Consider the following 24,111-nt stretch of genomic DNA (forward strand, 5'->3'; position numbering starts at 1 on the left):
GTCGGAGTTCTGGATTTCTCTTGAGTAGTGGGGTGGATAAGGGACACGAGTAAATGTATCACATGTGCTGGTGAAGCCAAGATGAGATAACTTTTTAAAAATATTTTATTTATTTTTAGAGAGGGGACGGGAAGGAGAAAGAGGGAGAGAAATATCAATAGATGGTTGCCTTTGTAGGCCCCCTGCTGGGGGCCGGGCCCGCAACCCAGGCATGTGCCCCGACTGGGAAACCAACCAGTGACCCTTTGCTTCACAGGCGAGATGACTTCTGATTTAAGAGATTAGAGTTCACAGAGGCAGGGTTGAGAATGACATTGCCCTGAAAAATGGGTGCAGAAAAAACGTTCTCAGGGACTAAGCAGTATGTGCTGTGGATTGGGAGGAGCAGCAGGTGCGTTCAGGGGTGTGGTGGGAAGGAAGGTGTCTAAGACCCCTTGCCTCGTGCTGTCACGGCGCACCACGTGGGCCGCCGGCAAGCTACGTGGATGCTGCGGCTGAAGGAGATGCATGAGGAAGTGTGGCGGCCAAGAAGGGCTTTCTGAGGCCCGCACACTAGCCCTTGAGGGAATGGGGGGATTTGATTAGGAATCTGTGTTGCCCTAGACGAGAAAGAAGCAGAGACACTAAGATAAAAACAAGGGCACTGGTAAGACCAGTTTTCCTCTGTCGAGGCTGAGAGAGAAAACTGAGTTGGCAGACTGAAGAGCCTTGAGTGCCCGGCTAAGGGATTTAAATTTTATCAGGAATGGTTTGGGGATTTTTTTTGACACTCCCTTGCTGAGGAACCTTTAGTGATCAGAGCAGTGTTTTGTGAAGGTGGAAGGAAGACTAGAAGAAGGGGACCAGTTAGAGGAATTGAATAAATTTGGTAACACTATTTGAAGAAGTAAAATGAAGGGAAACAGAAGAATAAGTAATGATTTATTATTTATTATGCATTATTATGCAAGGGACAATTTGAATATTTTATGCTTTGGGAGAAAATATTCATTTAGTTAGTGAGCACTTTAAAAAAATTGAGATGTAATCAACATATAACTAAGTTTAAGGCTTACAGTATGTTCATTTGAGTCAGCATATTTAATCAGCACCTATTATGTGTGGGAGGCATGGGGCTTATTGTTGGGAAGAAAAAGGCAAAGTCTCTGCCCAAATGAAACTTACGTTTAACAGGGAAAGAGACAAGAAACAAATCGGCAATGATAAGGGCTCTGAAGAGAAAAAGCAAGGTAGGCGATCGGGAGTGATGAAATAGAGGACAATGTTTGAGTCTGTGAGATAGCATCTGAGTAAAGACCTGAATGAAGGGAGCAAGGGAGGCTCGTCACTGCCTGGGAAAGAGCATCCCCAGCAGCAGCGCAGCAGGTGCAGCCTCGAATGCCCGGTGCCCAGCAGGACGGCTGCCTGGCTGGGGCAGAGCAAGGGGCAGAGCGGCAGGGGATGAGCCACACAGTGTAACCAGGGAGTAGAGCATGTGGTGTCCCGAAAGCCGTGGTAGAGAGTTCGGAATGTATTCTAGGGATGTTGGGAGGTCATTGGGAGAGCCAAGATCTATATTTTCAAAAGATCACTATGGAACAGAGTTGAACAAGAGGAAAACAGTCATGTGCTGCTGAAACATGGGCTATTTTCTGAGACATATGTCGTTAGGTGATTTCATTGTTGCACAAGCATCATCAAGTGCACTTAAATAAACATAACCCTAGGTGGCATGGTCTAGTATTCTGTAATGCACCACCGTGGTGTACCCAGTCTGTTGGTTAACGAAAATATCAAGCAGTGCATGATGTTAGCAGGCTGTTGCAGTCCCCCAGGTGAGATAAATCGGTAGCTCTGAGCCTAGGGCAGCAGTAATGGAGGGGGGTGAGAAGTGGTGGGATTCTAAATGTCTTTGGGAGGTAGGACATATTTGTTGATGAGCTCGATGTGGGTTGTGAGAAATAGAATTGAGTAATACCTCCAGGGTCTATATGGTGGGTTTGTGTCTCTAAGAAAAAAAGCAGTTCTGCCCCCCGCCCCCGCCCCAGCATAAGCAGACCCTCAGCACATTCGTGTGGAGGCTCCTTTTCTCCCATCAGAGGTACCTGGGTTCCGGACCACACAGCAGGGGACCAGCAGCATGGGCTGGGCACACCTACTTACGCAGGGCTCAACCTGTGCAGTCGAGTGCAGCAGCCCTGGACGGTGACTCAGTTATTGGCCTGAATGAATTGTAGTGTCATTCCAAAGTGAGGGGGACAGGAAGAGGAGCTAAGGTGGGGTGGGGAGTGGAGGGAAATTGGTAGAATCAAGTCCTCGTTTGGGCATAAGTTTGAGATGCCTGTTGAACATCCTAGAGGCAATGTGAAGCAGGCAGACAGACCGGTTAGGACTTTTGGAGCCCAGATGGGGAGCGGGTCAGGGCTGCAGAGAGGTTTGCTATTTTTTGAGTTTGAAATGACAGCTTGACAAGCAAGTGGAGCTGCAGGGTTAAGGCTTACAAACAAAGATTTAAACATGTAGAGTGCAGTCATTCTGCACAAAGGAATGTATAAAATCATTGAGGGAATTATGTTGAAAAACACGAAGGCTGGAGGCTACCTTCAGAGTCTTACCAACCAGGCAGTGGAAAGTGGGAAATGACTGTAAAGCAGCAGACAGGAGGAAGATCCGGATGACCGGCATCGTGGAAGATGAGCAGTGCGAGGTCAGAAACAAGCAGGCTTTAGGACAGCCGCCGGAGCTTTTGAAGTGATGGTGGGTGTGAAGTTAATTTCCAGGGAATTAAAAATACAAACTACTTTCAGAAAAGAGGCACTGAAAGTGGTAACAACACGGGTATGTGTTGGTGTTCCAAAATAGGATGAAATTGTGATGTGAAAGCCAGAGATGAGGGAACCAGCGGAGGGGAAAGTTAAAGGTACCAGAAACAAGGGTTAAATGAGGGAGCAAAGGTGGTGGGCCTGGAGGACATAAGTTTGAAGAAATAGGAAAGAAGTAGGTCTCAGAAGAGAGGAAAGATAGATACTTTTTGCTTTGAGGTTTGCAGGGAAGGAAGGGAAAGTAGGTCTAAGAAGCAGGTATTTAGCATAACAACAGGAGGGAGAGGTGGGAACAGTTCGTTATCTCAGTAAAACTGTGGGCAGGGTCACCTGTTCTAGGTGTCAGCCTGGGTATTAACATTCTGAGAAAAGTGTGAAAGGGAAGCAAGAAAAAATTATCAAGCAGTTGGAATATGGAGAGTAATCTGTAATAGGCCATCAGTTTTTTTAAGGGGGGGGTGTGTAAGAATATAAAGGGAATTGAGAATTCCAAAATGATCCAATTTAAAAAAAAGAAGTTAAGGGTATCTGAATCAGTGGTCTGACCCAGCAGAGTGCATATATCAAAATCACCTGGAGACTTTTCCTGTAACTGTAGAAATGGGAGGAGAGATGCATGTATACTTTTAGAACATTCTGGTTCATTCCATCAAGCTCCCCTCCACACACACCCCTGCTGGGAAAACTTAGGGTTCGCAGGGGATGGACTGACCGCAGAGAAATAGTACCAGGTAGCCAGAGGGAAAGTTAATGGACCGAAGGAATAAAAAGGGGTTTTTTTTTGTTTGTTTGCTTTTAGTGATACCAACAATAATGGCAAGCAGTAGTAAAATTACAATTTTGGGGGTGTACTCAGCTAGCTAGGTTCCTAAAGTACAGAACTTTACAATCTTTCATATGCTCATGAATTCATGAACTTACTATTTTAAAAAAGCCTGACCACAGGACCCTGTTTTCCCCTTTATTCTTATTGTTGACACTGATACAGATGTCCCCATTTCCCCCACCTTTGCCTGTTGCTACCCATCCTCCATCCCCCAGGCCCCTTTTTCATGTGGAGCATTTGTGGTCTCATTTCAAAATGTGTTCTACACATTTTGAAAATGCTGAAGTAGAGAAGTCCAGCAGCGTTAGTTTCAGTTCGGTTTAAAAGCTCACACGTTGTGGGGAAGGGAAGCCATAGTGGAAAAGGAGAAAAGTCCTGGTTAAAATCTCAGAAGCAGCTCCCAGGGCTGTGGCTGCATTTGTGGATAGCTGAGTTACTTTTTATTCATTGATTGATTTTAGAGAGAAGGAGGAAGAGGGAGAGGAAGAGTAACATTGTTCCCTTGCTTCACTTTATTTATGCACTCATTGCTTGATTCTTGCATGTGCCCTGACCAGGGACCAAACCCACAACCTTGGTGTATCAGGACGACACTAACCAACTGAGCTACCCAGCCAGGGCTAGCTGGGTTACTTTCCATCCTTCCAATTAAACTTCTACTAAGTTCAGTACTAAGTTTCTTCTACTAAGTTCAGTATCAACTGTTGAAGTTGCAAAGTATAAGATAAAAGTGGGAATTTATGAAGGATTCACAAGAAAGTGTATGTTCAATCATTTAGTTTCTCAAAAATGACTGGATAGAAAGCCTTTATGAAAGCAGACCGAAAAGCCAGTGGCTTTAGAATAAACTAGCTTTTTCCTTGTTTATAATAAACTAGCTTTTTCCACTTTGTTTATAAGGAAAACAAAGTGGATACTTGTGAAAAGATACATGTTGAAGTCTTGGAGCGTCCAACAGCCATGCCTTAGTATTTTGGGAGGCTTCGCGCTTTCTGAGCAGAGGCAGTGCCGTGGGGCATTCTGAGAATGCCCCAATCACGCTGCCTGGGCTTCGGTGCGAAGACTGTCTTTCTGGTGAAACACAGCCATGCTCTTAAGTTTGAGATGGTTGATACTGAATGTTGTCTCTCAAGATTTCCAAGGCCAGTGATTGGGGAGGATGGTAATGGCCAATAGGGATCAGACATTTATGTAGCATGATTTCATTTTTAATAATAATGACACAGCACTGAAACACACTGAATGAGAAAGGTTCTAACAAGCTCTAGTTGTCCCAACTGTGTGTGTGTCACAGGTCACAACTTTCCATTCTTTTGGACAAATTGGTATCATTTCATTCCTTCCAATTTCCCCTCATAATCTTCTCTCAGAAAAAGAAAAATAACATATATACGCCTTCATTTGGTGCACTTGTGATAACTTTCTGTGTGAACCGGCTGAAACGTTCAAAGCACATGGAATCACTTACCAGTGACAATTTACATTTCACGTGTTTACCTTCTGTGGAAGCCTGAACTTTCTTTTCTTCACAGGTAAAGTCAGTGATAAACCTTTTGTTTGCTGCATATACTGGAGACGTGTCTGCACTTCGAAGGTATGTTAACGGGGTGGATTACATATAAACCATATGTACGTATGGTTTATAGATGTTTATGAAGTTGCTTCTGGGAAAATGACCATTTTAAGGCTAAAATCTCACTCACATTTCCCTCTAATAAAATGACTCAGGCAAGTTTATATTGAATTTCCACTTCCAGTGCAGTCAGCTTGCCATGCAGTCCTGTTCTACTTCCTATCAAAACCCAGCCCCCCGTTTTCCTAAGTGATAACTGTTCAGATGCTTTCTCAACCCCCAACTCCCCTCCACTCCCCCATCTTTGGGGCAGGGCGGGGGGAGGAGTGCAGTGCACAAATAGGGCATTTGCTGTTCTACAGATCGCCAGAGTTAGAAAGGTTGTGTAGAACTGTGTATTTAACATGAAGTCTTTTGTACAGACTTGCAACTGAACTTTAATGTGGAAAAACGTCTGTGCTTAATTTCCACCTTTGTTTTAAAGTCTGATTAGTACTTCTATTAACAATACTGTGTTAGAAACTTCAAAGTTGCTAAGAGACTAGATCTTAATTGTTCTTACCACAAAAAAATCCCAATGGTAATTACGTGGTTGATAGAAGTGTTAGCTAACACTTTGTTGATAATCACATTGTAATATATAAATGTATCAAATCAACACATTATACACCTTAAGCTTACATAATGTTATACGTCAGGTATATCTCAATAAAAAGTGCCCTTCAAAGACATTTTACAAAAATAAAGCCTGATTAGTACTTGTAAACTGTAGACTAATTCGAGAATGGAAGTCTTAGTGAAAACACAGCTTTAGTATAGGTATTAGTTACTTGCCCTGCAGAAGCACAGACTTTGGTGTAGTTGTACCACTGTTCTTGAGTTTTAAACAATAATGTAATAAAGCTTAACTCTGTGAGATGGCGAACATGCCCTCTCTCCCCAAAAGAGCAAAGCTGAGGAAGCGGGGAGAAGTGTGTTTGCCTGAGACGCTGTGTACTGGTTGAATGGGCTCTCCAGTGTCCGTTAGTGAGCCCCGTGAAGGATGGCGCCTGTCTCAGTCTGAACTGATGGCTTCGGTGTTATACATGTGAATTAAATTTTGTGTACATATAAAATGAATGGCTGTGCTTCCACATTTTCAGATTTGCTTTGTCAGCCATGGACATGGAACAGCGAGACTATGATTCTAGAACAGCTCTCCATGTAGCTGCTGCAGAGGGTAATTACATGAACCACTCATCTGTTTCTTTTCTCCAGACTTAATTTCTACTCAATACTAAAATCTGCTTGTTTCATTTTGGACATAGGTCATGTCGAAGTTGTTAAATTTTTGCTGGAAGCCTGCAAAGTAAATCCTTTCCCCAAGGATAGGTGAGCACCAATGTTACCTTCTAACACATCACTGACAAGCCAGGGCTTTAATATACGGGGGTATAAGGGTTAAGTGACGGTATATTGAAATCCACTATGTATATATTGGAGACATCCTTGAACATGGTATAGCTCCTTGTTTCTGCTAGGGAAACTGTTCTCTCCCCATCCTATTTCTTGTTTAAGGATGGTGTCCTATCTAGAATTTTTCAAGTTTGTGTGACTGTCAGTCAATACACTGTATGAAGAAAACAATTCTTTGCGTTTGGAAAGAAAATAGGAATTTTGTCTTCATGGGATTTTTAAGTACACGGGGTAGACAAGATCGACATTTATAGGACCATATTTAAAATGTACATGAATATGACTTATAGAACCCTACAGCGAACATACTGGAGTTTCTTGAAATTCTTGGATTTGGTTGGAGTCACTTTTAGAAGGCTTCATGGAAGTTAGGTTTTAGTCAGTGCTTTGGGGAAGAGACAAGGTTTGAAGGCATGGAAGAGAAGGGCTCTTGATCTTTAGTGGGAATTACTAGCCTGGAGTGTATTTCACCCCTCTGCTTTCCCCTTGGGAAAAGGGGAAACTGCCACTCATCCTGCAGTAAATGCTGTCCACACAGGGGTCAGGGGAGGGGTAAGAGTGAAGCTTATGTACGTAGCAGAAATCTATACTCATATACTTGCACATGGCATGACTATCTCTATATACTTACACGCTCCAGTGTTGGGTGCATAAGTGTGGACAGGGGTTATGTTCTCTCATTCGATTTCTCACTTTATCATTAATTAGTGTCCCTTTTGTCTCTTATTTTAGCCTTTGTTTTAAAGTCTACTTTGTCTGATAGAAGTATTGCTTCCCCAGCTTTTCTCTGTCCTTTCCATTTGCATGAAATATCTTTTCCCATCCCTTTAACTTTCAGTCTGTGCATCTTTGGTTCTGAGGTGGGTCCCTTGCAGACAGCATATATATGGGTCTCATTTTCTTGTCCATTCACCTACTGATTGGAGCATTGAGTCCATGAATCCATGAGTAATGAGAATAAAAGTTTAGAAGAATAGAAGGAAAGAAATACTTGGAAAAATTTGATATTAATGAGTTTGGATTGGATAATTGAGGACTGTGTTAAGTTCCAAGCATGCTGATTATTTTTTTAGGTTTTTTTTTTTTTTGTAATTAGAGGTTTGGCTTTTATTAGTTCAGCTTGCAAGAAATGCAGACAAGCTATGTCAGTGTCTAAAAATGTTAGCAGTTTTGTAAGTGTGGTGACACTTTGGTTGTCTAAGATCATAACCTTTATTGGCAGTATTATAAACCTTGTGTTAGGGTAACAGCCCCCCACCCTTTTATGCTCAAATGTAATGCCCATACCAGCTCTTTCCAGAGCAGGAAACTGAAGTTTTTTTTCCTCACCTGTGTTTATAATCCCACCTCAAACATTTTATTTAACACATGTGGAAGTATTTACTGTATTTTACATATCTAAGGATTGAAACATTTTGTTTTTACCCTAACTGGCCACTTGGAATATGGAAATAGAAGTACCCATCTGATAGCAAAAGTTAGCAAAGTAAATAACCAGGTATTCACCTATTTGAGAACGTAAGTGAGACCAAGACAGTTCTTTCCTCTATTGCATCGAATCAGTGTCACCTCAAATTGTGAAATATGCTTGAGTGAATTAGTGTATTCTGTAAAGTTAGTATTTTGCATTATTTCACAGAAAAAAAGAGTTGCAAAGAAGGTAACTTGGAGTTAACATTCAATATGTTTTTTCCAGAAAGACATAAGTGTGTGCCAGACTGAAAAGTCCTCCCACCTCCCCATTTAAGGCCACTGACTCCCTAAATTAAAGGCCAATTTATAGAAGTAAAAAGCAACTTAATTCAGCTTTTTTTTAGAAAAAAATACATGTGAAATGTTACTTACCTGATTTAAAAAATTATGAACAGTTTATCCAAAAGTATTTTTTAAATGAAACTGTGTACAAAACCTTCTGGATCCATACTATGGCCTCTTCAGGAAGGTAGAAGGGTAACAACAGAGATGGAACGAAATAGCGAGAAGGAAAACCAGAAGGTGGCGACTGGCCCGTGAGAGTCCAAGCACCCGGCAGCCAAGGAGGAGTGACAGAAGTAGAGAGGAAGGGAAGAGAGGCTTAATAGTTTGGGAAGTATTCGGGAACTAGTTCTCTTGTCATTTACTTGGGTTGGGTTTCGTAGTCTCGTATCCTTTTTCAAGAGGCTGATTAGCCGATTAACCACTGCTGGCAACTCTTCACATCCTCTGTCTTCATCTCTACCAGCCTAAGGAGCACAGCCCAGAAACACAGGATGGGAAGGGTAGCTATGCCTCTGCTTGCGCAGCTGAGCCCCTGGATTCCCCTCTTTACCCGAGACGATGCAGGCGTCCAGTCCTCTGGGCGTGAGCTGGCTCCTGCAGTGCGTAGTTGAGCTCTAACGAGCCTGTGGTTATTTCCGGAGCCCTGAGATTTACTGCGATGGGAACACAAATTTTCTATCCAAGGCTAGGGTGATGAATGCTATGTACCTGAAATTTCTTTGGCCATTTTATTTAAAGAGAGGTTCTTTGAGCTTTTCATGAAGTCACAGTTCAGGAGTCTATTTATCTGCCAACACTACAACTTCCCCTCCATGAGCACTTAGGCCTGTGAACAAGATCCCCCTGTAGAACGTATTTTTCTCCCCTTCTCATATCCCAGAGTTGGCTCTGAGATCACTTTCTGAATTATAAATCCCTTTCTGTATTTCAATTAATTTTTACTTATATCGCTGCTGAAATGGCTACATTTGAATGGCCGTTTAACCTACACTTGGAACCTAAGAACGCAGGGTTTCACCCTTACCTAATCACCCAGTGCCCCAGGAATTGCACAGAAATTACCTAACGACCCCGTCCGTGCTGTGCTGCCTGTGCAGGTGGAACAACACTCCCATGGACGAAGCGCTGCACTTTGGACACCACGACGTGTTTAAAATCCTCCAGGAATACCAAGTCCAGTACACCCCTCAAGGAGATTCTGACGATGGAAAGGAAAACCAGACCGTCCATAAGAACCTTGATGGACTCCTGTAATGATCTTAACCCCCAGATTTAAATCGCTTACCTATTTAATTGTGGAAAATGATTACGAAGAACGTGTGTGTTTCTGTCTGGTAGTGATGTATATGTTACATTCGTCATTTCAGTGTTACTGGAGTTTTTCTTCATTGTACGCACAGGACAAATCTGATCTCTTTGGGAAAAATAGAAATAATCTCCCTCCATAATGTGAGCGATATTTACCTCGTGCACTGTATAATTCGATGTAAATGAAATAGTTACCAAGGCTAGCTTAATTGTGAGGTTTTCATGATTTACTTTTGTGTTTGTGAATTTTCGGTTCATGGTGGTGAGCTGCCAATATGCTCTGTAAATTAAGCTCTGTCACGCAGCCTGTCCAAGTGGGCAAGGCTGCCTTTAGAGGCAAAATAGTGTGACTTTCATGACTTCAAATATAGATTTAGGTTGAGTGTTTGAACAACTGTATGCACTTCTGGTTGTGTGTTTAAAATGTCTCCTATCATCCTAGCTTTATGATAAGACTTTAAAACTTATAATAGTTAACAACTGTTAGTAGGATAGACCAATTCTTATTAGACTTTATCAGGGAATCTGTTTAAGATATATTTGGTGACCAAAACATATTTGTGAATGTAGTTATAATACTTTTGAAAAAATTTCCTTTTTCTATGTCCCTTTTGTCCAGCCTCTTTCCTTTCGCTGGGAAAATGGATGCTGGCATCTATGCAGTTTTCATGTTTTCCACGATAAGTCAGAAAATTCCTCATGCATTCGGCATCTAAGCTATAACTATGCCATTTCTCTATAGGAGATGAACCAGAGACAAATTACTAAGTACAAAGTGGTCAAATTTATCAGCCTAAAGAAGGGATGTGCTACCACAGCTCTTTAAAAAGGTGTTTTTCAGCTTCCAGGATAAATTCAGAAGTGCTCTAAGTTACCAAAGTTATTGTAATGGTATTGGAGCTGCTACAAGTAACATTTCTTTTTTTAAACCTATCATTAAAGTGCATCAATATATTTGTTCTATTTGGGGACCACCAGATCACTCCAGTTTTCTCCTGATTCTCTAGTGTATGATTTTTGGTGAACTCTATCATTTAAAAATTAAGAAAAGGCCATTCATTTCATTTTCAATGGAGACCCAGCATTTGTTTTGGGGAGGAACTGCACGTACACTTTATCTGTCATACCTCAGAGGTAAAGGGCACGTTAATGAGAATTTCTGATGTTAAGCGCGCGCGCGCGCGCACACACACACACACACACACGAGCTTCTTTGAGGCTGTGTTTAGTGAAATGAGCAGAAACCGCACCCCGTGAACGTTAGCTGTTACATTAATATAGCAAATCCTGTTCTTTTCCCTATTGGCTCACACAGCTGCTTCCAAGCTGATTGTGCCTCATGGCCCCTTCCCCACTCCAGCAGCTTTCAGGTGTTGATGTTTGCTTCCAGTCCAAGCCAGCCGCTTGGCCGTCGCCCTCCTGTTCCACAGACAGGACCTCCTCTAGTGGAGCTGTGGCCAGTGCTCCTTACCTGAGCTGCATCAGGCCCGAAGCTGCTCCCCTGTGTGCTTCTGTGGGAATAAGGTGGGCGGGCGTCCAGCCCAGCTGCTGTGCTCCTGCCCCATGAATCTGTGTCAAGCCATGTAGACAGGTAGCATTTGCAAAATACTGTAGAGGAACAAAGATATCCCCCAAGGTATTATGGGGTAGACAGAACTTGGCTCAACCAGCAGCTTGCTTTGTGTGATTAAAATGCAACATTAAGATGGTTCAATTGTGTGGCTTAACGATTACCAATGATTTTGAGGCTTTTCTTTAATAAAGTGAGGTTTTGACTATTATTTTGGAACAAAGATAGTGTTCATCTTTTCTCAGATTAAGACTGTTTTGTAAAATCCTTGTGGTTTAGTTACATGTGCCCTTATTCACCCACGAGGTTATTTGTGACTGTGCACTGGCTCCTGCTCTGGCCATTTGCTATTGGCTGACGATAATGAACATTTGTTTAAATGCTTTTGACTGTGCTGTTAACTGCTGCATCTGCATACTCCAAAGATCTTTTTGTTTTGGCTTTAGTGGTTTTTTTCTGTATCATGAAAGCTGTATGTGGTCATGTTTATTTCAAGTTTTGTATACATTGCTGTTTTCGCTGCTCTCAGTTCCAGCGATCTCATCTTTGGGTGTAACGTGCTGTTTCTCACGCTGCCCCTCTGCCCTTGGCCTGCAGAGCTGGATGAGCTGTCCCTGTCGACCATTTGATGCTGTTGTAGTGTGGCAGGGACTATGATGTTGGATTTAGATTCTTCCTGGGATTGTAAAGCTATGAATGTATTTGCCACCAGAACCTCCCAAAGTGAATCTACTCTTAAAACTCTAAGTTGTAAGTATTTTGAAACTGGGAAATATTTATTTTAAACGAACTCATGTAGTGTTGCTTTTTACAGCATAATAAATACATGTATCAAAAAACCAAAACCTGTGACAATGAAATTTTTGAAAAACAGCTAAGGTTCTCTCTCACATCATGGGGCTGGGAACTGCACTGAGCATGGGGCTGTGTTCAGCTGGCTCAGATCCACTTCTAATGCCTACTGTGAGCCAGGCACCACGCAAGGTGTCAGGTGTGGCTACCACAGTGATTCAGATGAGAATCCTGTGTGTTTCCTTGAATCCTTGAAGGTGAGAGGATGGGCAGGGAGGTGCTCCCCTAACAAGCTGACACTATCCCTTCACAGTTAGGAAGCACTCAGTACATATCGGTTGAATTGAATCATTACACATTTCCTTTGCTAGGAATGTTCTACAACCTCCTTTAAAGAGTAGAGCGGTCCTTTCCACAAAGCCTTGACATCTGTTTAGGGGGCTGAACCTACTGCTGCCACACTTGGGTCTGGGTAGGACCAGCTGGCACGCAGCAGCCCCAGACTGGTTCACGGGTGTGGGAGTGGCATTTGCTTCCAACACGCAAAACCCCTGGTCCCCAAGTTTAGGGTCAGGGTCTGGTGTTCTCACCACAGAGAAGGTACACGAACACCACAGCTGTCCAGTTTCAACTACCAAAACTATTTGTCACAAAGTAATTTGCTTTGTTGTAGCAAACAGTGTTCATCTCTCTGCACTGCTGACATTTTAGAACTGAGACATCAGAAATTCTGAATCGAATCCAGTTCTTTCACAGATGAGTGGGCTGTAGTACGAACTCAGTCCCACGTCCTTTCCTTCCACCCTACCACGCAGTACACACTATGGATAGAATATCCTGACATCTGCATATTAGCTCAAGTCTTGTCTCTGTGTCGTTTTAAGGAGAAGCATAAATGCTACACTGTTAAGTCTTGCAAGTAGTCAGCTTGAGCTACGCATATGAAGAAGCTCAGAGAAAAGCCTGACATCGATGCAGGGGAACCGCATGGATGAGTAATCCCAAATAGTGAAAAACTGAATTATACATGTTCGTGATATAACATGACTGTTTTATCTTTGTGGGATTTGGAGGTGGGGGGAGCTGGGGTAATCATCCTAATGTCACCTGCTAACCCTCATAATAAAATGAGTAAATCTGTAAATCATAGACCAGGTGGTACAGGAAATTACCCCATGAATGTGTCAGGTGGTGTTTAAAACAAAGGCTTTGGAGGGAAAGTATATTTTATAGTTGTACATGGAAAGGCTGTGATTTACTAGAAGACCAGGGAAGATATGTGTGTTTTCAGATGAGAAGGATTAGAAATTGCCAGTTATTAAAAAGGGGCAAGGATTTGGTCTTTTGTTTCTATTCTGGATCCTGAACCTGACCCCAGGCCTCCATGAGCCCTGGACTTGCCCCTTGCTGCCTCTCCAAATGGTCATTGGAAAGTCCACTAGGAAGTGAGTCCAACAAGAAGTCATAGTAGCAAAAGAATATCAAGACTACTTCATTCTGGTACAAGAAATGGGGAAGGGCTGTAAACAGACACAAACACCAGGATATTAGGGTGTTATAACAGCATTAAGAAATACAGAATTTACAGTATGATAATAGGTATTTGACAGCTTTCTGTCAAAGGTACCTTTTAGGTACATTTATAAATTCTTTGCTGAATATGAACTTAAAACATAAGTCTAAAACTGTTTTAAGTATGGTTCTTTTCTCCAACTGGTCATATTAGATGTTTCATTGCTCAGTATGAGAAACATAACCTGAAGTTAACTCACCAGAACTTTGAAGCGGAATCTTAAGTCAGTTTCATTTAAAAGCTATATGAACTCATCTTAGAAGGTTCTAAAAAATCTTATCTTTAGCCCTCCTAAAACTGCTTTAAATGCCAATTCTTTGAAATTGTATATATTTTATATAATATTTAAAGTATGGTTGCTTTTGGCTATATGTTTGCTTCACAAAATCATTCTTAATTAAAAGAAAATTTTTTAATCTCACTCAAGAACATTTTTTATTGCTTTTTAGAAAAAAGTGGGGTGAGGAAGGGAGAGAGAAGGGTCAGTTAGGCAGCCGTCTCCCACACTCACCCGGACTGGGGGTCAAGCTCACAATGTAGGTCGGTGCCCTGGCCAGGAATCAGACCCACAACCCTTCTGGGATGATGCTCCAACCAACTGGGCCACTCTGGCCAAGAGCTCTTAAGTTTTAATAAGTAAGATGACTGTACTAGAACATATGATCCAGTATCTCAGAACCTCCTAAAATTCCACAGAACCAGAGACCTTCCTCTGGTTTTGTTTACCCACATTTCCCAAACATCTAATATAGTGCTTCGCTCATTGCAGGTACTCAGTATATATTTGATAAACTAATAAATGAATGAATAGCCAAAAGAAGCCATTCAAGTAAATTACCCTTTACTTTGGGAACAGCATCTCAGTTCAAACCAGAGTTTTCAAAACAATTTCTAGCTTTTCCTTGTGACAGTCAAATGTGAAAGAAGTGCTTTGCTCTCTAAGACTTAATATTCCACTTTAGCTTACAGTCAGTAAACAGATTTTGCTCATTTAATGCCAGATAAATGACTTTAGCAAAATCTATTTATTGCCATCTCAGATAACACGCTTTCCTTAGTAAGGAGAAATTTCTCCCAAGTATTACACATATAAGCTCTATGTTTATTAAACACCCCACAGACTCCACACCAGAAACAGTCTTAATACATCCCTAAGTCAGGATCTTAGTGACTTCTTACAACGATCAGTTATATCAGAATACAAACTTATACTAGCTACACAGGGCATTATCTTCTTTACTCCCTGGAGAAAAATAGCTCTAAATGTCCCTTATGAAGAAACGCTGTATTTCTGAGATGTAAGTACTACAGATATGGAGATGAGAATATTTGTTATGCCAGAATTCAAGCTTATTCAAGGCTTCATCACACCACTATTCCCTGAGAACTCTTCACACAATAGTTAAGTCTAACCTGCCAGATTTATGTCTAACTTGGTGATTGTCTTTTCTTTCACTATTTTTTCCCCCAGCACATGGTGTCTTTATTTTAAGAAGGTCATGGCTTTCTAGCTTATAACAGCTTTGGAGAAAAATGGCTCCTTTCCACATGATAACTTCCCAGTAATAACTCACCTAGTCATGGAGGAATGGGTTTCAGATGGCTGCTTTGGAGACAAGGCAGCATCCCATTTTACATATATTTTAAAATTAAAAACATATTAGCAGTACTGAAATTTATTTTAAAATAGGAACCAGATTATTTGTGTATTTGGAGGCAGCTGTGGTCACCAAAGCAAAAATACTTTTTTTCAGTTGCTTTCTGCGGCACCCATTACAGCTTGTTCTAATATTGTTTCCTCTCTGACCTCTCCCGCTATCTTCATGTGCCATAGCAATTCTGATTACAAACAAGGCAAGAAAGAACAACACTTTAAAAAAATGGCATTATCAACTGTATTTGAAAGTAAGGACTGATATATTTTTCTGTTTAATCATAAGTTTAAAAAATAAGAAAACACCAAACCTACACATAATGCCAGTAACTTTTCAAACCTTTACACCAAATGCTATTAATAAAAGACTAACACTAGCATTTTAACACTTCTGGAAAGTAGACAAAGTCTCTCGGCCAGTGCAGTACAATGAAACCATGCCAAGTCATTCTCACAGGACAAAAAAATGCCAAATGGTTAAACACCAGCAATTAGAAACAATATTTTGTTAATGTCTTTCTTTCTTCATCAGTTCAATAAGTCAATGCAAACCCAGCCAGGCTTATGTCATTTTATATAAGAACTGGGAGGCAGCCTTAATTTGTGTTCAGGAAAAGTACCATGGTGCATATTATATCAAGTGCAATACATGTACTTTAGCTTTAATTTCAGAATAGACAAAAATAAAACTTTACCCCCACCAGAAAAATACACATTCACACGGTGACAGTGGGACTCTGAGACGCGGCCACAAAGGCGGTGGTGCGTGCACAGGGTCTGGAAGAACCGTGACAGACCCGCCCCCAACACCACTAGGAGGGAAGAAGGTACATAACAGAGCACACTTCACAAATACCGTTCAATCAAAAAGAGATTCAGAAAAAGCACAGGACAGATAATGGAACCATTGGCAAATGTATTTGTCAGAGAAACACATGTAAGAGTGAAAAGCATGAAAAGAATGCAGTTATACAGGACAAGTTTTCAAGTTACTTGATTCTCACATTATCTCTTGCTAATGATCTGTTGCTTACTATTCTTTCTTCCCAGTTTGAAAATTTTGACATAGTAAATACCAGCTTATAGCAACAAAGACAAATTAACCCATTTGAGAAACATCAATTACATTTCTGGGTTCAAATACAACTACGATTAATTTCAACTTTGGGAAAAAATACGAATATCTGCCTTGAGAGAGGTGTTTGTAATAACAGCCTGGCTCCCTCGATGGAACTGTGAAGGGGAGTTCATTTACTAGTGATCGTGGTGCCGTCAGGATGGTCACTGCTACTTCTTTCTGATGATATTGGCCGATACCATAGGAAAGCGAATTCTCCCAAGAGAGAAAATTTGTCTTTAGCTTTCAATGGCTAGCGTGGAAGATATAATAAAATACATAATACGACTTTTCTCTTCTGCCCAGATACGGGATGGCTACCTTTGTTAAGAGTTGATGTAATTTAAAAAAAAAAGAGTTGATGTAATTCTAGATAAACTTAACTTTGAACTATTTTGTCTGTAACCAATGAAAAACTTACATTCATATTTCAAGCAGAGGAAACAAATAAGAATTCTCCAGAACGTGCCAATCCTACTGGAAGAAGTTCCCTAAATAACCATGTGATCTATCCTTACAACAGCTGGGCACTGACTTTATGTACAGCATAAACACCTCACCTTTCCCAAAGCACGGTCATTCTAGTTGTCCTGAGTTACTACTTTGGGTGTAGCTGCAGGTTTTTCATTTGTAAAACCCACTCTGTGGAGAAGGCCTTTCACTTTTACCTTTAATTAGATGCATGAAGCCCTTCACAGTAACGTGTTTCTGAATTAGGGAAAATCCACTTGCTATCAACAGGTTGCAGCACATTTGTAGGACTTTCACTTCCCTAGAAACGTAGGATGTGAAGGAACTGAACGTCAGGAGGGAATGCCAGGTGGGAAGGAAAGATGTCACCAGAGAAGATGAGAAAGTTCAAACTCTATACGGCATTCATCTGTAAAAGATAAAATGTCGTTAAGTTTAGTATAATGATCTTGTAAAATGCAGATTCATATAACTTAACATTGCTCGTCTGTTCAACAATGTAGTAAGAAGACACTTCCGCCAGCACATAGCCATGGGATTAGAGGGTTTTTAGCATGTGCTATCATTTTTTCCTGGACTAAAGGAGACCTTTTATATCCTCTAAGCTGATGGATTATTCTCTGCAGCCTGCTGGCTTAATTCTGTTAATCCATCCAGGCTGCATAAAGCTTTTTGCTGTTATGCAAGTCTGGGGACAGAGCAATGAGGCAAATCTCATGCAAAACAAGGGTGAGGTAATGCTGAACTGTATGCCAGACAGAGAGAGGGATGTGGGAGAAGTGATGAATTTTCCTGAAAGGCCACTCAGCAGGAATAACAGATGAATGTCTTTTAGGTGGAGCTACAGCCTCCCTTAGCAGTGCCTCCTGCTCGGCTGCCTGTGGGGATGTGTGTGCTGCTGGCATCTGTGAGTGGAGGCCAGGGATGCCGCTACACATTCTGCAATGCGTAGGACAGCCGCGTGCAGCAGAGAATTATTCAGCCCCAAATACCACAAGAAACAGCACTAGACTACAAGCCTTGAGAACTGAGTCCTTTTTTTTTTTTTTTTAAATCTCAAGTGCTCAACAGTGGGTGGCAAATAGCTCTTAGAAAAATTATTTTGGATTAAAAGCACATGAAGATTTTGGCCCTGCTTCATTGTGGCTGCCACCAACAATGTGTAGTTAAGATGGGAGGCTTTGGAAAGGGAGAGAAAGCCTGGATTCAAATCCTGTCGCTCTCTCTTATTAGCTGTGTAATACAGCATATTAACTAACCTCTCCAAATCTCCACGTCCTTATATATTCAAAGAAGGCTAGCAATGCATAGCAGATAGATTTGTTCAAAGGACTAAACTGGATAGTATATGTAGAATGCCTAGTACATAGATGGAAAACATTGAACAAGTAATAAATGTTCCTGTTATTATTCTCATCAGCTTTGTCCAAAGGCCTCTGGGAGAGGTGACTGGCTTTCAAGTCATCGTAGAGGAAATGTTCATGGTTCAGGAAATCCAGACTAAACAAATACTAAAGTCACGCTGTAGGAAACATTGGTGCTCTGTCTCTCTTGGACGACCTCCTCAGCAGCATGTGGTCCTCCTACTCTGGAGATGGTGCAGGCACCTGCCCCAGTGAGTCCAGAGCTGCAACCTTCAGACGTGGCTGAGAGCCGCCAGCTCCATGAGAGGTTATTCTATTTTGGAGCATATGCCCTAATTCCAAGACTGGGTGCTGAATGGAAACCACGACTGAGGTTACAAATGGTCACAGAAAAGGGGGCGTCTACTCGATTTGGTGACAAATCCAACTCTTGTCTAACAAGTGCTGGGTCCATATTATAGCTTCTTTTTAGCCCTTTGAGTCTTCTGTGGCTTTAATCTGGAGATTTGGGGGCGTGTGTTGATGTGTGTGTATAAAACAGGTTTATTTTATTCTACAACTGAAATGAATGGAATCATCTGGAATGGAATGAGATGGCTCCAGGGGACATCCAGAGACCGAAACTCATTTCCTAGGATTTATTTAAATTGCTCTCACAGCGTCATTCTGAGAGCACAGAGAAAGCGATCACTGCTGGCGCAGATGGAGGAAACTAATCTGTTGTATTTTCTCAAGGTCACAGGAAATAATAATAGGGATGACAGAGTTAGAACTCTGATGCCCAAATCCCAGCACCAGCCCCTCACCCAAAGGCCGCAAAGCCTTTGTCATAACACACCAGAATAAAACATAATGAGTCCTGTGCAAACAGCTCCTCCAGGTGCCTGTTGGAAGGGAAGCAAAGATGAGCTTTCTGAGGCAGGTGCTCTAGAGACACACTGGGTAGATTGACTGTTTGTTCCATCACTTCCTGTTGGAGCGTAGTCCAGTTACCTAATTTGGGGGCTGCTCTTTTTCCACACCCACAAAAGTGGGAATAACAATAATACTTAACTCAGAAGGTTGTTGTGAGGACTGAGTAAGTGATTTCCCTGGGGAGTGCCTGGTATACACTAGGTGCTCAATAAATTAAGGATCCTAATTTACGGTGGTGAGGATCCTGATGATGCGGTAACTTGCTCAGGAACAAAGGAAGTATAAAAGGAAAGCAGCCTGTTTTGGGGGTTCCATCCCTCTGTCTTACATATTCTGAGTTGGCTTTACATTTATGCCACTTTTGTGTCAGGCTTATCAAAGCTCTTTAGAGCAGAGTTGGGGGAGACATTCTAACAGAGGGTGAACCTCCTACACACATGTAAGAGAGTAAATTTATGGTTGTTAGTAAGAATGGAACTATTTTGCTATTACACTATCTAAGCATTTTTCTAAGTAACTTTTTTCCCTCCTCAACAATAGAAAAGGCATAAAAGAGGGGTCTAAAAATTTTAGCCTGTGCTTCTTCCGGTGAGGAAAAATAATGAAGAAAAAAGTTAAGAAACTTAATTGGAAGCAGGTATTACGGATGTTATACAAACACGGTCCCCGAACACATGGGTCTGTGACCCCTGACGTGTGAAGAGCGGCCCCTCTCCCCACCGCTCCTTCCCTTCCCTGCCACCCTCCCTACTGACCACCTAGGCTGTGCCAGGCACCAGGTGCACAGAGATGAAGGAAGGCCAGGAGTGACACAAACAGGACTTTTTAGAAGTATGAAACAATTTTTTCAAAATGAACTGAAATACCTTCATGTACAAAAGAGCTTAAAATTAAACAGCATCAGCAAAAATCTGGCAAACCAAAAAAATCTTTCAGAGGATGAATTTTAGGCTGACAAGCAAACGCTCCTGTTGGATACACTGGAAAACACTCTCTGGAAGGAAGACACGCTCTCACCCTGACACTCATTAACTGTTTAACTCCTGGAACCTTTGGCTCCTGGCAAGCCCTTCAGGGCTGCAGGTGTTAGCGGTGCAAATCAGTTCTCAAACACACAACAGTGGAAATTGTTTCACTGCTGCCAGCTGAAGTCTCTATCATTATTGTATTTACCAAACATTAGTCCCTCCCTTCCTAAAAATAACACTCCTTCAGATAAGCACTGAAATAACAACAGGCCAAAGGAAAACATTTTCTTATCACAGAAATCTTAGTTCCTTAATGTTATGAAATTTCACTTAGTTTTTGGATGGTGCTGAATGCCAGGTATAAAAATCCTGGTGATGGTGGGCAGCCGCTTTTTTAGGCACAGCAGGCTCCAACTCCTCATAGCCACTCTAAGAAACACCCTTCTTGGCTCTGCCAGAGGCTCCCTCTGACATCCTGCAACTGGCCCAAGGTCACCCAGCGCCCTCCCAGTCTCAGCCAGCACGCACCAGCAGGAGCCGGGAACATCCCCACCTGCTACTCACCATAGTGTCAAGTTCTACAGAGCCCACGAGCCGAGACATCGCGTCAAACTCCTCAGGAGACAAGGGGAGAAGGTTGTCTGTGGTCTGAAGTCGAGAAGGATGACTAAAATGAGGAGAAATGAAGGGGAATGTTAACATCTAGACTATGAGTCGGTGGTGTCAACTCACGCATTTCATCTTTGGCCTGTGATTAAAATCATCACCTTACATTTTTCTTTCAGGTATGGGTACTCTCGTAAAATGCATTTAAAAAAGCACAGATCACAGGAGGTTCCTGGCCCCAGCCCGGCCCCTTGGGGAACGTATTAGACTCTAGAGATGTGAGCGAGAAAGAGCCAGACTGGAACCTGTACCACTTCTGCCTGGTTAACTCTGGGTGTGAGCCGTGTGCGGTGTGTCACCCTGTGATGTCAATGCCTCGGCTGACCCTGGCCAGAGAAGCACCAGAGAAATGTCTGGGGAGTCCCTCGTCCCTACCTTGAGGTGTGTGTGCAGATAAGGCTGCTCCAGAGTGTTTTTACATGAAGGCTACATCCATTCACCCCAAGACAGTGCTGCAGGCCAAATTACTGACAATGACTTTTCCAAAATTTTTTCTACCTTTTATAAAATGAAACAACAAAATAAAAGCAAGCGGAAAAATGTATCTCAATCGTTACTTTGGCCTTTTCTAGATTGAAAGAACTACTTTCCCACTCTGATCAAGTTTTGTTCATTTTATTCACACTTTTTCAAAGTATCAGTTTGGGGAGAATTTATATACCTTAAATACAACTTTGGTTTTTGGTTATTATTATTTTTTTAATAAAGGCAGTAAAATGCTGACAGGTACTGACACCAGGATCTCTAATTAGGATCTTTCCAACAAGTCCAACTGTGATGGCGGTGGCAGCAACTACAATGGAAAAGCAAAGTACCAGCATCTTCAACAGACCCCAGCCAGGAGCAGGGCTGGCTTGAGGCTTTAAATATGGCATATTCTTCTGTGTTCACTTACACTTCAGACACAGAAATCAATTCAGTCTTGATGTATCCTGTTCCTTTAGGGCCATCAAGTTCCATTGGTTCTGCTGCTAGAAAGCAAACACACCGTATACACTTTTCTTTAGCAGAAATCACACAAAACAGTCAACTTCCTCTTTGATCAAAATTGTACTATTTGTACTATTAGTACCAATTTGTACTATTGTACTCTAACCTTTGATAGGTTAGAGTCCTAATAACTTTAAGGGGTATGACCTCTCTGACTAACCTGAAATTCTGGATGGGATGTGGAAATAACTGGAAGAAAAGGTGAGGAAAGTTTAGAACAGAAGTCAAGCTAACTGGTTTCCCTTTCCGCAGATGAAATCCTCCAGAAGTTGAAAATTCGTGAAGTTACATCTGGTTTTATGGTCCTAAACGGGTTGCTATAATATACACAGCTGTCCAGATAAGCTGGGGGCGACTTTCCCCCAAAGGGATTGTGTTAATGTTGAGATTTCTGATTCTAAAAAATAATTAGTTTTGTTGGCATGTTCCAAACCATATTAATCTAAGTTGAACTTTCTCAAATTCAATTCAGTGATGACAGAAAAGCAAGACAGCTGTGTTCTAAGCCTATGTCTGCTTTTAATAATAATGACTATTAACAATATGACCTAGTAATGCATTGGGTCACTCTAAATGAACTACTGTATTTTTCTGGGCCTCAGTTTCCTCAATTTTATAGGAACAGTCTGGCATAAATCAGTTGGTCATAGTGCTCCTACCTTTTACTCCTTTCCACGTGGAAAAGGTAATAATGTAACAAATACACAAAACCAGAAATGAACTTTTCCAACACCTCTAGAATAAGAAATCATTCACTCATTTCTTACTAGATATTTCAGGCCAAATAACGCATTAGGTTTCAACTGCACTGCCTTCATTCTTTTACCAATTCCAAAGAAAGTGGTGGGTCAGCAACACAGCATGGGGGGGTGTGCTGGCCCCCTTCACATAAAGGAAAGCAAGAGCAGGGTTTGTCATTGGACCCTGTCTCCAGCAAATCTTTGGACAATGACAAGATGAAAATACAATCACCACTTACCTTCCTTTGGCCTGGAGTAGTATTTTCCAAAGGCATGGTCTTTATCAATATTTGGGTAAAGATACTTCAGGGGATTCTCTGGAATATTTTCTGCGGCCATGACTTTGTAATTGCGAATAATATCAGGGAAAGTAACTGCTGAAAGTTCTTTCTTTGTGTAGGGTTCAACCGCATGGAAGTAAGGTTCTAAAAAAAAAGGAAAGTGAAGTGAGTCCCCTGGAATACCCTAAAACAATAGAGGGAAGAACAAAACACAGCAGAATTTATGGATTTCAGAGAAACTGCTAAGGACTAATCATAATCTAGGAGGTTGAACACAGATAGTGTACTACTGCTTTATTTCTAAATGAATTATAACCCTTTCTTAAAAACAGGAAAAATAAAGGTAGTCATTACTATCAACAACACTGCATTTGTCACTATTTGCTTTGATTTATAAATACAGCCAAAGAAGTCTATTAAACACCTTGAAAAGCATGCATTTTCAATGGTGTGCTGCCCACTGGCAGGTAAATAACTAATTACTAATTAGGTCGTCTTGACTCAAGCCATAAGTTGCTAAAAGATAAGCTCACTTTGTTTTTCTTTTCATATTGAAAAGTATAACTTTTTAATTAAAATAAACAATGACAATACACGGATGACAACTTTTAAAGCAAACAAAAGATCCTATTTGCTAGTTTTTTCTCTAACCCTTACTGAAAGAAACCACAATTTAAGCCGCTCCTTGTCTTATGCCCAGACTAATTCTAATCATGCTCCCTAGGTGAGCCAGGATCTCGGCATCCCTGAGGCCACTGTTTAATGCCCCGGAAACTCTGCCCTAGAACCTCGGACTACACCGGCATCCTAAAGCTTTGTAGCTGGCAGTGCTTACATGTTCAGGTTGACAACAGTTTTCTTCATCGTTACCTGGTTTGCCAGCTCCATCTCTCAGCCAGTTCAAGCAAGAACCAGAAGCAAAAATGAAAAGAGCAGTCTCTAGCATCTACCATCTACACTGGGCTCTAAGCCCAGCTCTTCTCTTTCCTTTGTTTTTAACCAGAAGAAAAAATAAATAGAACAAGAAAACTCTCTCATCTCTTTCCACCTTACCACTGAAAGCATAAACTTCAGCAAACACATCAGCTTTTCCTCCAGTCCTTCAAACAGAGCAAACTACAGGCCACACTGAAAAGTAACCAGCTTGTCTGTTGTTCTCCCATCTCTGCTGTGCAGCCTTATCCCCCAAACTAGTATTTTTCAGTCATGGATTCATTTGGTTAAATAGAAACCCAGGTCATAACAAGGATGAACTTGCGACTGCTCTGTTTGACAGCAGGATGGAGGGC

General features: G+C 41.6%; 2 protein-coding genes across 3 annotated transcripts in view; one reads left to right on the forward strand and one right to left on the reverse strand.

Annotated features, from left to right (window-relative positions):
* GLS (glutaminase) overlaps positions 1-12,129 on the forward strand; it is an 81,766-nt gene extending 69,637 nt beyond the window's left edge. The window contains exons 15-18 of the mRNA XM_037162927.2: positions 5,160-5,221; positions 6,343-6,419; positions 6,508-6,571; positions 9,511-12,129. Of these exons, the coding sequence (XP_037018822.2) occupies positions 5,160-5,221; positions 6,343-6,419; positions 6,508-6,571; positions 9,511-9,667 (360 nt within the window). The 3' untranslated portion in view covers positions 9,668-12,129. The remainder of the gene's footprint in view (positions 1-5,159; positions 5,222-6,342; positions 6,420-6,507; positions 6,572-9,510) is intronic.
* Positions 12,130-16,206: 4,077 nt separating this feature from the next.
* The window catches only part of STAT1 (signal transducer and activator of transcription 1), a 40,785-nt gene continuing 32,880 nt past the window's right edge, over positions 16,207-24,111 (reverse strand). The window contains exons 21-24 of one of the 2 annotated variants that reach the window (XM_037162925.2): positions 22,781-22,966; positions 21,707-21,779; positions 20,710-20,812; positions 16,207-17,307 (exon numbers count right to left, since the gene is read on the reverse strand). In XM_037162925.2, coding sequence (XP_037018820.1) covers positions 17,293-17,307; positions 20,710-20,812; positions 21,707-21,779; positions 22,781-22,966 — 377 coding nt within the window. In that variant the 3' untranslated portion in view covers positions 16,207-17,292. Of the gene's footprint in view, positions 17,308-20,709; positions 20,813-21,706; positions 21,783-22,780; positions 22,967-24,111 lie in introns of both variants that reach the window. The other variant, XM_037162924.2, reaches the window with a different exon arrangement.

Source organism: Artibeus jamaicensis, unplaced genomic scaffold (assembly GCF_021234435.1).
Source record: "Artibeus jamaicensis isolate MK-2021 breed Jamaican fruit bat unplaced genomic scaffold, CSHL_Jam_final contig_391, whole genome shotgun sequence".
NCBI classification, from domain to species: Eukaryota; Metazoa; Chordata; class Mammalia; order Chiroptera; family Phyllostomidae; genus Artibeus; species Artibeus jamaicensis.